We start from the raw sequence: 12,665 nt of genomic DNA on the forward strand, positions 1-12,665 counted from the left end.
CGTGGGACTTTACACGTGAGTGCATGCAATTCCCAACAGAAGGACCTCTGCACTGCAACGATGACGGACAAAGTCCGTTTGAGAGCGCTAGTGACCCACCATCATGATGATCCTCAATGATCAGAACCATTCGTCTCATCCAAGAGTCAAAACCGACCAAACCCTGGTCCCTTTCACCTCCAACTCAACTACGAAAATAAACAAATCCTCACACAATTTCCTACCGCAAATAGCGTTGAAAGAAACCCAACGCAATCCCACTTCTTCCACGTAATAAACCCATATACGGCTATCAGAACTTGATCTGGGCCGTTCAAACCTAGGAAATAAAGATTCCGACCTTGCCCAAGCTCTCCGAAACCAACACACGAAGAAAAAAGAAACACGGGACTCCATTGTCTTCCCTTACGCAGACCCCGCCTCCAAGAATTGCGTCCGCAGGACCCCGATAATCCCGTTCACTGGAAGGCAACGCGATCGGGGCCATCCATTCAGAGGCCCACTCAGGGACAACACTATCCAAGATCCGATTGGATCCAAGAAGGAGCAAGAGATACTGGCGGTCAGACAAAGGTTTCGCTCACCAAACCTGCGTCCGACCTTTATCTTCAAAAGTTGTTGCGTAAACAAGTCGGTGCCAGGAAGTCCAGCCGACCTAAAGCCTCACACCTATAAAAGGGGACTTTCAACGTCCCATTGAGAAGAAAAAACGTAAGAGAGAGAGAGAGAGAGCAACATCCAGCTCCCTGTTGGACGTGGCAGCAAGAAAAGGAAGAAGAAGAAAGGAAAGGAAAGGAAAAGAGAGAGAGAGAGAGAGAGAGAGATAGAGAGAGAGAGAGAAAAAAAAGGAAGGAACGAAAGAAAAGGAAAGGTAAGAAAGAAAGAAAGAGAAAGAAAAGAAAAAAGGAAGAGAAAGGAAAGGAAGGAAAGAAAGAAAGAGAGAGAAAGGTTGTGTGCTAAGTTGACTCACTGAGTCAACCTCTGAGTTGCTACTCCATGTTAGTTCGAGACAGGAAAACGGGTTCTGATCCTAGGATTTCTCAAAGCCTTTAAACTTATTAGCAGATATCAAATAACTTAAGGTGAGGGTTTTATCCTTTAGGCTTACATTAATTTAAGTTATTATATTTACCTTGCCTTACATGTCATCCTGTTGTTTCATCTTGCCTTTACATGCCTTCGTGATTTTTCTATCTTGCCTTTAACATGCCTTCGAGTTGCTTTGAATTCTTCCTGCAATTATATGTTTTACCATCAATTATTTACCCTTGGAGATTATAGTATAATATTGTTTACATGAGATCTTTATGAATTTATGTGGGGTGATGGATACAAGCCTTGCCCTTGCCTTATCAAATATATTGAGTTGGCTCTACCACTCGTCTCTTTATTGAGTTAGTCAGTGCCACTCTCCTTACTATTGAATCGGCTGTTGCCGCTCTTCTATTTGTTGAGTTAGCCATTGCTACTCTTCTTTTATTGAGTTGACCATCGTCACTCTCCTCTTTATTACGTTGGCCATTGCACTTTTATCTTTGTTGAGTTGGCCATTGTCACTCTTCTCTTTATGTTATTGGCCTTGTGCTATCTATTAAGGGCTTGGGCATGTTCTTGATATTCCTGAACTCCCATGATTCAATGGATTTTCCTTTTTGGTGCAAGTACTATGTTGGGTATTCCTCTTCTAGCGATCGAATATATATCATGGAAATAATGCATTTTCGATAGCGGCCCCTGGGGCAACACGTAATTCCATGTTTTATGGGTAGTGGTGCACAAATCGATGTAAGTAATTCGCAATGCGTGTTACATCACTTCCAGGATTGGATGTCGCAAATAGTCGCTCCATGAACAAATCGTGTCACGTAATTCATTCAGTCATGTATTGTGTTTGTCTTCGGGTAACTGCATAAAACCAACATGGGACAAGCCAGTGAATCTCCGTAGTATGGGTTACGGGGCGAGTCGGATAACTCTAATCATATTCCACATTATGGCAATTGCTAAGTGTGATAAACCGCATATACTTTGTTAGGCATGCATCTCATGTAGGTTGCTTACGCATATTGATACCTCTCATAGTTGTGGAGTACGGGATGTATCAGAACCTTTATATTGCTTTTATGAATCTCTTGAACTATTGTTAATCTTGAAGGATAACTATCACTGTGAGTAGGGCGTTGACCCTCTCCCAACCGTACAGATGAGGTGATGTACAGATTGAAGACTTAGTGAACTATCTCCTTATGAAAGATCATACTGAAAGAATAGGAAGATAGTTTTACTATTTAGTTTCATACTTTCGCTGCAAACTCGATAAATGTAATAAGCTCTCATTGAGAGGGCATTTGATTATTCTTTTACTCTGATGAAATAATCAATACAGTTGATTTTATTCTCGTAATTGTTACCTTATAAATGTATGTGGATGTGATCCAAATGAAAAAAAATAAGGTGCGATTTTTAAAGCACCAATCTCTACATTATTAACACCCGGTTTCCTCGGGCACGAGTACGAACTCTAGCCATGAAAATTCGGGGCGTTACACTACATGTGTCCCCGTAAAGGACCGAGGGGATTTCATGCATGCAACCATCCTGGCATGTGTGTTCATTTCTCCTCAAGTGACTTGTCTGTCACATAGAATTATGTTCCACACACATGATGATATCCCCACTTTATCTTGCTCGAGGAGTCTCCTCTTTCTGTGTCTATTTATGCTTCTGGTTTTGAATTGACTCTCCTCCTATATTCAACTCCTGCACCTGTGTCTCCCCCCAATGACACCATCCTTTTCTGTGATGTTGAGGCGACCATGGCAAACAATTTAGGAAAGCTTGTCAGGTGTTTTAAGGTGGTTTTAGGGCTGAAAGTCAACATCACTAAAAGTGAGATGTTAAGTGTTCAGATGTCAAAGGAAAAGGTCGAGCGGATAGCAGGAAATTTTGGATGGAGCGTAGGAACCTTCCCCTCCAACTATCTTGGTCTTCCCCTTTGCATCGGTAAACCGACTAAACATCTGTTGGACAGTTATGGAAATGATTGAAAGGAAATTATCCAAATGGAAGGGTCAGTATTTATCACTTGGTGGGCGGCTTATTCTAATAAAAGTAGCATTGCCAAATACGCCATTGAATTATATGTCCCTCTTCAAGTGTCTAGAGTCTATTTCAGCCAAACTGGAAAGGTTGAGGTGAGACTTCTTCTGGTAGGGTATGGAAGAAATGAAAAAATTCCATCTCCTGGGATGGAAAGAGGTTTACAAACCGTTCTGGGGGGGTGGCAATCCGGGATTTGGACAAGGTAATTCTAGTACTTTTGGGGAGATTGCTATGAGGGTTCATGTAGGAAAAAGATTCTTTGTGGAGAGTCTGTTGCAAACTTGCAACCAAGTATGGATGCCAAGGAGGCTGGTGGGTTAGAGACTCGTCTACATATAGGGTGTCAGGAATTTGGAAGGCAGTCGAGCCCAAGTTCAAAGTAGGGATCAAGTCTACCTAGGCGATAGGAAGAAGATTCGTTTATGCGAAGATGTGTGAATAGGTGAGACTCCACTCATAGGCCAAATTTCTAAGACAAGCTCAACTCTCTCCAAAAAGCAATATCTTGATTTTTAGGTGCTCCTTACAGCAAGAATGTGTTCATATCATCTCCTCCTTGCTGTAGGAACTTACTTGACATAGAAGTGGAGTTCCTAAAGCTGCAAAAGACCATCTTTAGTATTGTCTTCCAGTGTCCAAAGAATGGGATAGGATGGCTTGGGCTAAGGATAAATCCATTTGCTTCTTGTTCTAGTACTTCTATTCGATGCTTCGATTGCCTTTGGGGGGGAAGGGCAAGTGCACATACATCCTTGTGGTATTATGGTGCTCCTGTAAAAATAGTTGTGTTTGTTTGGCTCATCAGAAGAAAGAGGAACTTCAAAAAGAGAAATGGTACTCCCCGATGTGTGTGGTATGTTTATGGTGAACGCTGAATCAGTTGATCACCTTTTCGTCCATTGCCCTTCTATTGGGACAGTGTGGTCTAGCTTCCTTAGGTTGTTCAAAATGGCATGACTGATGCCTGCCAGTAGCTATTGATGACCTTCTCTTGGTTTGGCACGGAGTTAAGCTAGGGATTCAGGGAAGGGTTATTTGGTGATTGATCTGTTTGGTTGCCCTATGGGCACTTTGGAATAAAAGGAATGGTAGATACTTTCACAATAAGAGTACTTTGATGGCGGAGGTTTTTAGTAGGGTTAAGCTTTATGTTCTTGAATGGGCCTCTTGTTTAAAAGCCCTAGAAGGTTGTAATTTTTCTTTCCTTTTTGGAGTTGTATCCTTTTGCACCACCTTGGTGCTTTTCTTTAATAAATTTCAGTTATCTATCAAGAATAAATAAATAAATAAGGAACTACAATTTCTGACATACCTAGAGATCGGATGGTTGTGATGGATGGCTATCTGTTGGGAGTAATGATCATCAACAAATGGAAAGTGCCCCTTTCCATGTGTGAAAGTTTAGTTAGATAGGTTTTCCATTGGCAATTCGAGTGATTGCGGCATAGGTGGGATCCTGAGAGATGGTAGGGGCATTGTTCATATGTTACTTTATGGCCTCATTAGTTGGATAGAGGCTAGTGTGGCTACAACTAAGGTCCCTGGAGAAATGTTGAGAATCTTTTCAAGGAACTTCTCTACGGTCGTAGTTGTGGAAGGGGTTGAAAAAATTGTCTTGTGGATATCTCTGCTGAATTCTAAACCTTGAAAATTGAGCTTTCTGTTCTAGTGAGAGTAGTGAATGTGCCTCTACGCTAAACATTACGTTTTCCCATGTGGTAGAGAGACAAACACCTTGGTCGATGCTCTACCGAAAGAAAATGTTCACCACCAGGCTCCTTGAATTGGGAATTATCCTGCTTTGATTTTTCTTAATAAGGTGTCCGCTACCACTCGCAATACAAGAAAAGAAAAGAAAAGGAATGTTTCTTCACACACATTTTATTATAATAAAGAAAGGCCCTGATGTGCAAGATTTCACATCTAGAATCTGGAATTTTACATGACAACATACCCATTTGGAATCCAAACAACCATGACAAATCACCCCATTGTATCAAGACCACGATAAGGGACTGTTGGACTTCTCTGTGGTCTAGCAATTAATGCAAGGATAGAAAAAATCAACGCAAAATCTATCCCAAGCAACATATGCTTAGGCAGTTTACATTATCTGAATAGTTCTTTGAAAAAAAAAAAAAACAACTGAGTATCAAATCACCTAGGTGGATGTACAGATTATCTTTTTTCGTTTTTCTTTTTTACTTTTTCTTTTTTCCTTTTGAGAGAGAGAGAGAGAGAGAGAGAGAGAGAGAGAGAGAGAGAGAGAGATTGGGTGTACAGATTATCGAAGTCAAAATCAAATAAACTAGCTGATTGGCAGTTTTCCTTGCCTTTTGCTCTTAAATAAAATTTCTTTTCTTTACTAAGAAAATTAAAATACCATGAATTGAAAGCCAGTACATCCAAAGAACCAACACCTAAGGAGTGGACTTACATGTCTTTAGCCGACATTTTTGTAAACCCAATTGCAAGAGCATGTTGCTTCCCTTCAGCCATTATAGCCTGCATTCAGTTTTACATATCAGTAGAAATAGAAATAATCAGACTTTGACTCAAATATAGGGCTGGCAACGAGAAGGCCTGGGGTTTGTTCAGGATGGATTTTGAACTAGTCGGGCCAAGGCTGCCCGGCCATGCCTATACAAATATTAATTTTGATTGGCCCAGTCCCAGCCCATTGCCAGCCCTACTAAAATGATAGCTTCCTAAAAAATAGCAGTAAAGGGTGACTATCACGACCTCTACTGAACAACGGAGAGGGCAATGACAACCTTCTGGTTTGTTGATATGTACATAAAGCCTTGTTTTAATCAATTCAGTATTGCAGATTATTCAAAGTGCATATCACTATGATGGTGTTAGATGATAAACCGAAGAATTCATACCACAGGAGTTTCTTCCAACACTTCATCATCCAAAATGCCACCAGGAGATGTAAGACCAGGACACATTATGTTTGCACCAGCAAGGACAAATTTGATTGCACCCCTATCCACTTGTAATTTTTTCATTATATCTGGATCTGAAAACAATAAGGAAGGATGGGAGAAGAAGACCAAGACAAAGACAGGCTTCTTCAATAGAGGAACTAGACAGGCTTCAATTATACAGCATAAAAGCGTACTGTGTCAGCACATAAACGGTAAGAGAAGACAATAAGTGGTAGAAGAGATGCTTTACATTGATGAAGAAGCCGTAGTGTTGGCATGTAAGGGCCATCACGAATGTTGAAAAATAAAGGCACATTGTTCACCAGAACCAGATTTAGATGATTTTGACTGAAAAAAAAAAAAAAAAAAATTCATCAGAACTGATTCAAGTCAACTTAGAAATTAGCAATGTCTTCCATCAATAAGACAAGACCTCCTAACATCTTCCTTGGCAGGAATTCACCCACTGTTTCAATTTAAGTTCAACTTAAGCAAGCTGCAAAGCCGAAAGTTCAATGCTTAGCAACAACCCTTTGCTCAAGTACCCACTTCCCACTTCAAAATCTTAATCCTGCTCTCACTACCAAACCTCCTTTTGTCCTGGTGCAAACTACAATTACCACAATTCACCAAGCCCAGTGTTAACTCAATCTTTTAACAATTGTAGCCTAGGGGATTTCATACTCTGGCTATAAACAGTGTCACCAAAACATAATTTCTATATCCTGCCAAATATAAGTACATGAATGAAATTTTTTAATATCGTTTTATACAAACATTTCCATACATGCTTTAACTTCATGATTTCTTTAAAGAGGAATTACAAGATCCAGCTCATTGGCAAAAGTAGACCAGGACTCTATCATCACTCCTAAAATAGTCTGCTCACATGTAAGATTTCATAACTCCATGGTTTGGCGATCCAAAACATTGATCAAAGGGGCCTAACCATGGTGAGAGATGCCTCAAAACTCTAACAGATTGGAAGATTAATCCCTTTGATCTAGCCAATAAATAGATAGTTAGGGAGATAATTAGCAATTGTCCAAATTCGATGGAAAATAGTACAAGCAATAATGGGTTAAGATCTTCCAATCTGGAAATTTTGGGGGCAGCCAACATCCATGGTGGACCACACCAGATCAACAGTTTTGATCCTTGAACCGTAGCCTTACATGTATGCAATTCTGTGCAAACAACACGTTTGCTGACTAGTAGGACCCCAATAGCTCCTTTTTTTTAGGAGTGATGCTTCCCCACATTCACATGTGTATCCACTCCCACTTCCACCATTGCTTCATGAAACTAAGGTTTGATTTGCTAAAATCAATGTGTGGTAGAATCCAAGATACTAATTCATCGATAGAAGTCTGAGATATGATCAACTACTCATCAACTTAAGAGTCTTTGAACTTAATCAAGAAAAGATATCAGTGTTGGAAACATTTGAATAAACCATTTAGCAACGATGAGAGGTGATTTCTTCGGAAGCAAGTCATCCAACACCGGTTCAAGGCCTGGGTACTGCGGCAACAGTGGAGATCATATCAGGCGCATAAATGAACTAAAATATAAGCATCCATGCTTGCATTGTTCCAAGAACTTCAACAATAAGAGAATGCCAATGCTCAGCTGACATCCGAACCTCGTCAGCGATACTTTGTCGGATCTTGCGTTGAACAGATGCCTTCACTTGATTTTGTGCAGAAACATCTTCAGAGGAAAACCTGCAAGGAACAATACAAAAACATGTTGGTTTGTTGAGAACCCAAGGTTGGGTTGGAATTTTAGCAGTACCGAATTGAAATAATTCAAATATATAGAGAGGAAATGATCATAATGGAGGTAGGGCAATTTTTTTATGGAACGATGATGATGTTGGCAATGATACTAACATTTTTTATAGGAAGGGACACAGCAGTGTATCCCAATCCCAGGTAGGAGGATTGATGTTAGGTAGCCATCCAGTGGTAAAGCGATCATGAAAATTCTTGATTCGTAAAGCCAACCCCAAATAGCTTGGACAAGGCCAGTGGTGATGGCGATAACAATGATGGTGACAGTGATGATGATGGCAACCAACTCATTGTTACAATGTTGTGTCTTTCAAGGTTGTAGTGACTTGAATTGTTATTTGGGGTTTAATCCTCATTACAAATCAAGCGGGTACTCTGTCCTCCGCACATAATTCATTTCCAACTTTATTGAACTATTGCTATTCAGGGCCTGTTTAGTTTTCCAATTTACTATGAAATGCAAGGTAAATGAGCCATTATTATCATTTCAAGGTGTTTGTTTAAACAGGAATTATGGCTCGTAAATCAAGAGTCAAGTGATTTCTGGGTGAAACAATGTAGCAAAATCATCATTGCAATCAAATGTAAGTAGATGTCACTACACAATTACAATAGTAAATAATCATTACCCATTTACAGCCATTTACTGTTGTAATTAGGGAAAAAAAAAAAAAAAAACTAATGCGGACATCAATAGTGCACCCTCTAGAGTATACCAAAGGAAGAGGCGTCGCCAACAGAGTACTAGAGCGGAGGAGTTGATGTGGATGGACGATGGGTCCATCGGACCCATTTTCTTATGCGCTGCGAGTACAGGAGCGGCATGACCGCACCCTGACCGCAGGCCCATGGGTCGGAATTCACACCCTGTCGTGCTGGTGTTTTTAGTTTTAGGCATTTTTCAAGTCATGGAATAACTCCTTTTACATAGTATTTATTGGCATTAATTCAAATTAATAAAATTTAACCTAGTTAGTCGACCTAAGGTATAGTCCAACTGATTGGACTTGAGAGTACCTCATACACACACACACACACACTCTCTCTCTCTCTCTCTCTCTCTCTCTCTCTCTCTCTCTCTCTCTCTCTCTCTCTCATTTTTTTAAGATAAAATCTAGCTAATTTGTGACCTAAAATGCAACAAATGCCAATTCGTTGTGCTAAATTGCCGAATAGGTATCTAATTGATCCTTTAAAAAATTGATAGCTTTTTGGTAAAGTATTTTTACTAAATTAACAAATTCGTTGGAGGCTCTTAAATCATCTCTAGATACTTCAATAACCAAGATCTAGGGTTTGGAGGCAAAAAAAGGAGGAAAAAAAAAAAAAAAGGGGAGAAAATTGCAAAAACGAAAGAAGGGTTTGAGTGATGCCGAGTCAAACAAGACCAACTTCAATCAACTCACCTGACCGAAAAAAATGAAATGGGTTAGAGCGAAGCCAAGTCGCACAAGACTAACTCAGACCAACTTACCTACAAGCGACTCAAATGAGTCGGTCCGAGCCTACCCGACTCTACAGACTTGTGGTTGTTGTATGTGCAAAGGTAGTGCAATAAGTATTGACCATGCAGGCACACATCGCCATTCTACCCTAGAGTTGAGGGCTGAGTAGCCGATGCACACAGCATCCAAAGGGTCTCATAGGCGCTCACTGCTTACACCTTCAACGCCTACCTGACACGAGCCACAATGCAAATTGCAAGCACTAGGACCAATGTCCAATAACCCTGCCTCTAGGCTCCCGATTGCACTTGAAATGCCATTCCAAACTCAACAGTCCTCGCATCACACAAAGCCATTTGTCTAATGCCATGTAAGCCAAAGGGCCAAAGGCATCATGTGCAAGACATAGGCGGTGACACCAGAAAGCGATGCCGCTTGAACTAATGCATTCATGCCAATGAGCAAAAGGCATCGCTGCAGGATGCACATCTCACACACTATCACCTAGTGTCAACAGTTGCATGCCAACATACTCTGGAAAGTATTCCTTGGTGGCACGACTAAGTGCCATAGGCATCGGGACAAGAAGTGTCACCCATGGTACCCTTGGCATCAAGCACACAATGAAAAGTGCCCCTGGGGGGTAGCCATTCAGGACATCGACACCCACAGCCACATCTAGGAGAGAATACAATAGTGTAGACAGACAGTTTCCTGACCCTCTGAGCATGCTTTACTTCACCTGGCAAGTGCTCCTCACCCTGGTGTCTACCCAGGGATGAGAGGAGTCATAGGTTACACAAGAAGTCTGTGACTGTCATAGGACAATTGCAGCCCTCTCACCCTAATGGGAGAGACCCTATGACCATCACTGTCACCATCAAAGCTTGTGAATGTGTGTAGGCAAACTCACAGCCCCTTTCCTCTTCGGAGAGGTGGGTCATGCCACTATACCTCCCTCTCTAATCCACGGTCTACACTACGATCATAAGCCCATAATGTTATGATCATGCCACACCAATTATTTGTTAAATCAACGACCACTGAACCATGGTTCACAACATATCGGTAAGCCACGGCTGCTATGGTCATGCTGCTTCCTATGTCTCCCATGTATTTGATAATGGGATCTCCCAGAAGCATTATCATCTTTGCCTTCAACACATGTCATCTCATCCCCCACAATCGTCGCATCAACTATGAGATAGATGGACACTTACCTGCGATAGGTTTCAAAAAAGCCTATACACTCCAACAGCTAAATCAGGCTGGAATCACTTTGTGCACACACATGGCACACATCGTTGTACAAGATAGAACATTTGGTTTTCCCTTTTAATCAAGGTTTTTCTCCAAATAAGATGCAGCCAAGGGCATGTGGTATGTCACAACTCACAGGGTGGAATGTATTGTGTCTCCATAATTCAGTAAACCCCTCCAAAGGGGGAATTTGAATCAAATTTGAGTATGATCTTTTTTCTTCTAATCACATTAATTTTGTAAGACAGAAAACACTGAAATTTGGTAACAGTGGTATCAACTCTACCTCGTTTCAACACTTGAGGTCTTGGTATCGATCCCTAGCAGGGGTGGCTAACATGGAGTGTGTACTGACATGGGTGTGTACTAACAAGCTAACCAAACAAAAAAAAAAAACTGACTTCAACTCAACTCGGACGAGTCCTATCGGACTCAAACAAGTCTTCAAACCATGATATACAGGCTATAATGCTCAAAGCAGCTTGGATGGAGAGGTATTGCATCATGGTCAATAAAACAAGATGGCTTTCTTTTCTAGGCAAGGTAAGATGCAGATTTCACTAATCTAAGCTCTTCCTCACTTGGGTCTCACCGTAAGTGAGAGAGTGACCAAATGTCTCTACAGCAATGATCCTAGCTGTCCAATCTGTGGATAGAAAATAGATAATCACTCCGCATTTAACAGGACCCGATCAATCATTTGAGAAGGACAAACTGCTCAATCAAAGAGTGGATATTTCTCATGGATACAAATAAAACTGAAATTTTCCAACAGATGCAGCCACACATATGATTGGTAAGTTCCATTCAATAAATAAGATGGAAATAAAGAAATGAGACATATATTTCACTACTACGCCAACATCTAAGCTCGTTATCAAGCCCTCGACTTCAAGGGACATCGAAGACATGTACAGGAGATCTAAACCATTCATTTGATGCGGCATACCAAAACTGCACCGATCAGGTAATGCCGTATAGCAGTTTGATCATTTTTTAGAATTAAGATCGGGAGATTGGAGAAAAATCCTAACAAACGATCAATGTCCTCTAATCGTCAGGTGGAGTCATCTGACTGGTGTGATTTTCGCCAAATGGCCAATCTACACCAAGGCCCATCAAATACGGTCCATGTCGCTTGCACGTGCGGTGCGTGTACGGAGATCGAGTGATTGGAATTTTATTATAAAACAATGTAGATTTCTGTAAAAATAACGGGAATGAAAGTTGCGAATCATATCAAAACCTAGATTTTCAAGCATTGAAACTAAAAGCCCTAGATTGTACGGAAATTAGGGGGGAGAGAGAGAGAGAGAGAGAGAGAGAGAGAGAGAGAGAGCTGACTTCTTGAACATGTTATAGAAATTGAAGGAAGAGCTGCTTGCAGACTGCAACCTTGGTGAAGCCCTTTCTGGAGCTAGAAGGAAAGAGAAGTGCGCAGTGTCTCGATACGGCGCATGTTAGTCGCGTGTTTCTTAAGCTGAGCCGGCTACCCTTCTCGGGACCGCGCGTGTTTGTACCAGGAGAAAGTAATGCGAATTGAGGTACACACGTTCGCGAGATCAGAACCGTCCGATCAGTTTAGTGCACATCGTGGCCTACATGAGGAATGATCACATACGTTCGCAAGTTCGAGCTATGTGGGGCCCACCGTGATGTTTGAGTGCCATCCAGACCATCCATTAGATGATTCTCCTCATGTTAGAACTGGATCCCAAAATGGATCCTGATCCATAACGTAGGTGGGTCACACCAAAGGGAACAATCAGAGACATTGGGATGGGACGCCTACAATAGAATCTTCTGGATGGAATGTGGGGTCCACCGTGTTGTGTACTTATCATCCAACACATTCATCAGTTGAGGCCCAACGGGATGAAGAGACACCAAAATTCAGGTCTTTCCAAAACTCAAGTGGGCCAGAACAATTGAATATATAGGTTCTAGGCGCAATGTACATTGCTCCCCGTAGTGTGTCCCACCTCAGCTCTGAATGAGGATGATTCCAGAAATGTAACGTGAAAAGCAGGAGGCACACAAGATGCACGGTTTGGATTCCACATACACACTACAGTTGGGCCATAAAATCAGGTTGATATTTTAGTTAAGAGGTCACAGATGTGCGAAGA

General features: G+C 41.3%; 1 protein-coding gene across 1 annotated transcript in view; it reads right to left on the reverse strand.

Moving 5' to 3' along the window:
* The window catches only part of LOC131225470 (uncharacterized), a 29,655-nt gene extending 17,618 nt beyond the window's left edge, over window positions 1-12,037 (reverse strand). Inside the window, exons 1-6 of the mRNA XM_058220998.1 lie at window positions 11,881-12,037; window positions 7,681-7,762; window positions 7,492-7,559; window positions 6,286-6,383; window positions 5,991-6,127; window positions 5,540-5,607 (exon numbers count right to left, since the gene is read on the reverse strand). Coding sequence (XP_058076981.1) covers window positions 5,540-5,607; window positions 5,991-6,127; window positions 6,286-6,383; window positions 7,492-7,559; window positions 7,681-7,762; window positions 11,881-11,891 — 464 coding nt within the window. The 5' untranslated portion in view covers window positions 11,892-12,037. The remainder of the gene's footprint in view (window positions 1-5,539; window positions 5,608-5,990; window positions 6,128-6,285; window positions 6,384-7,491; window positions 7,560-7,680; window positions 7,763-11,880) is intronic.
* Between the last annotated feature and the right edge of the window lie 628 nt (window positions 12,038-12,665).

This window comes from Magnolia sinica, chromosome 14 (genome assembly GCF_029962835.1).
Source record: "Magnolia sinica isolate HGM2019 chromosome 14, MsV1, whole genome shotgun sequence".
NCBI lineage: Eukaryota > Viridiplantae > Streptophyta > Magnoliopsida > Magnoliales > Magnoliaceae > Magnolia > Magnolia sinica.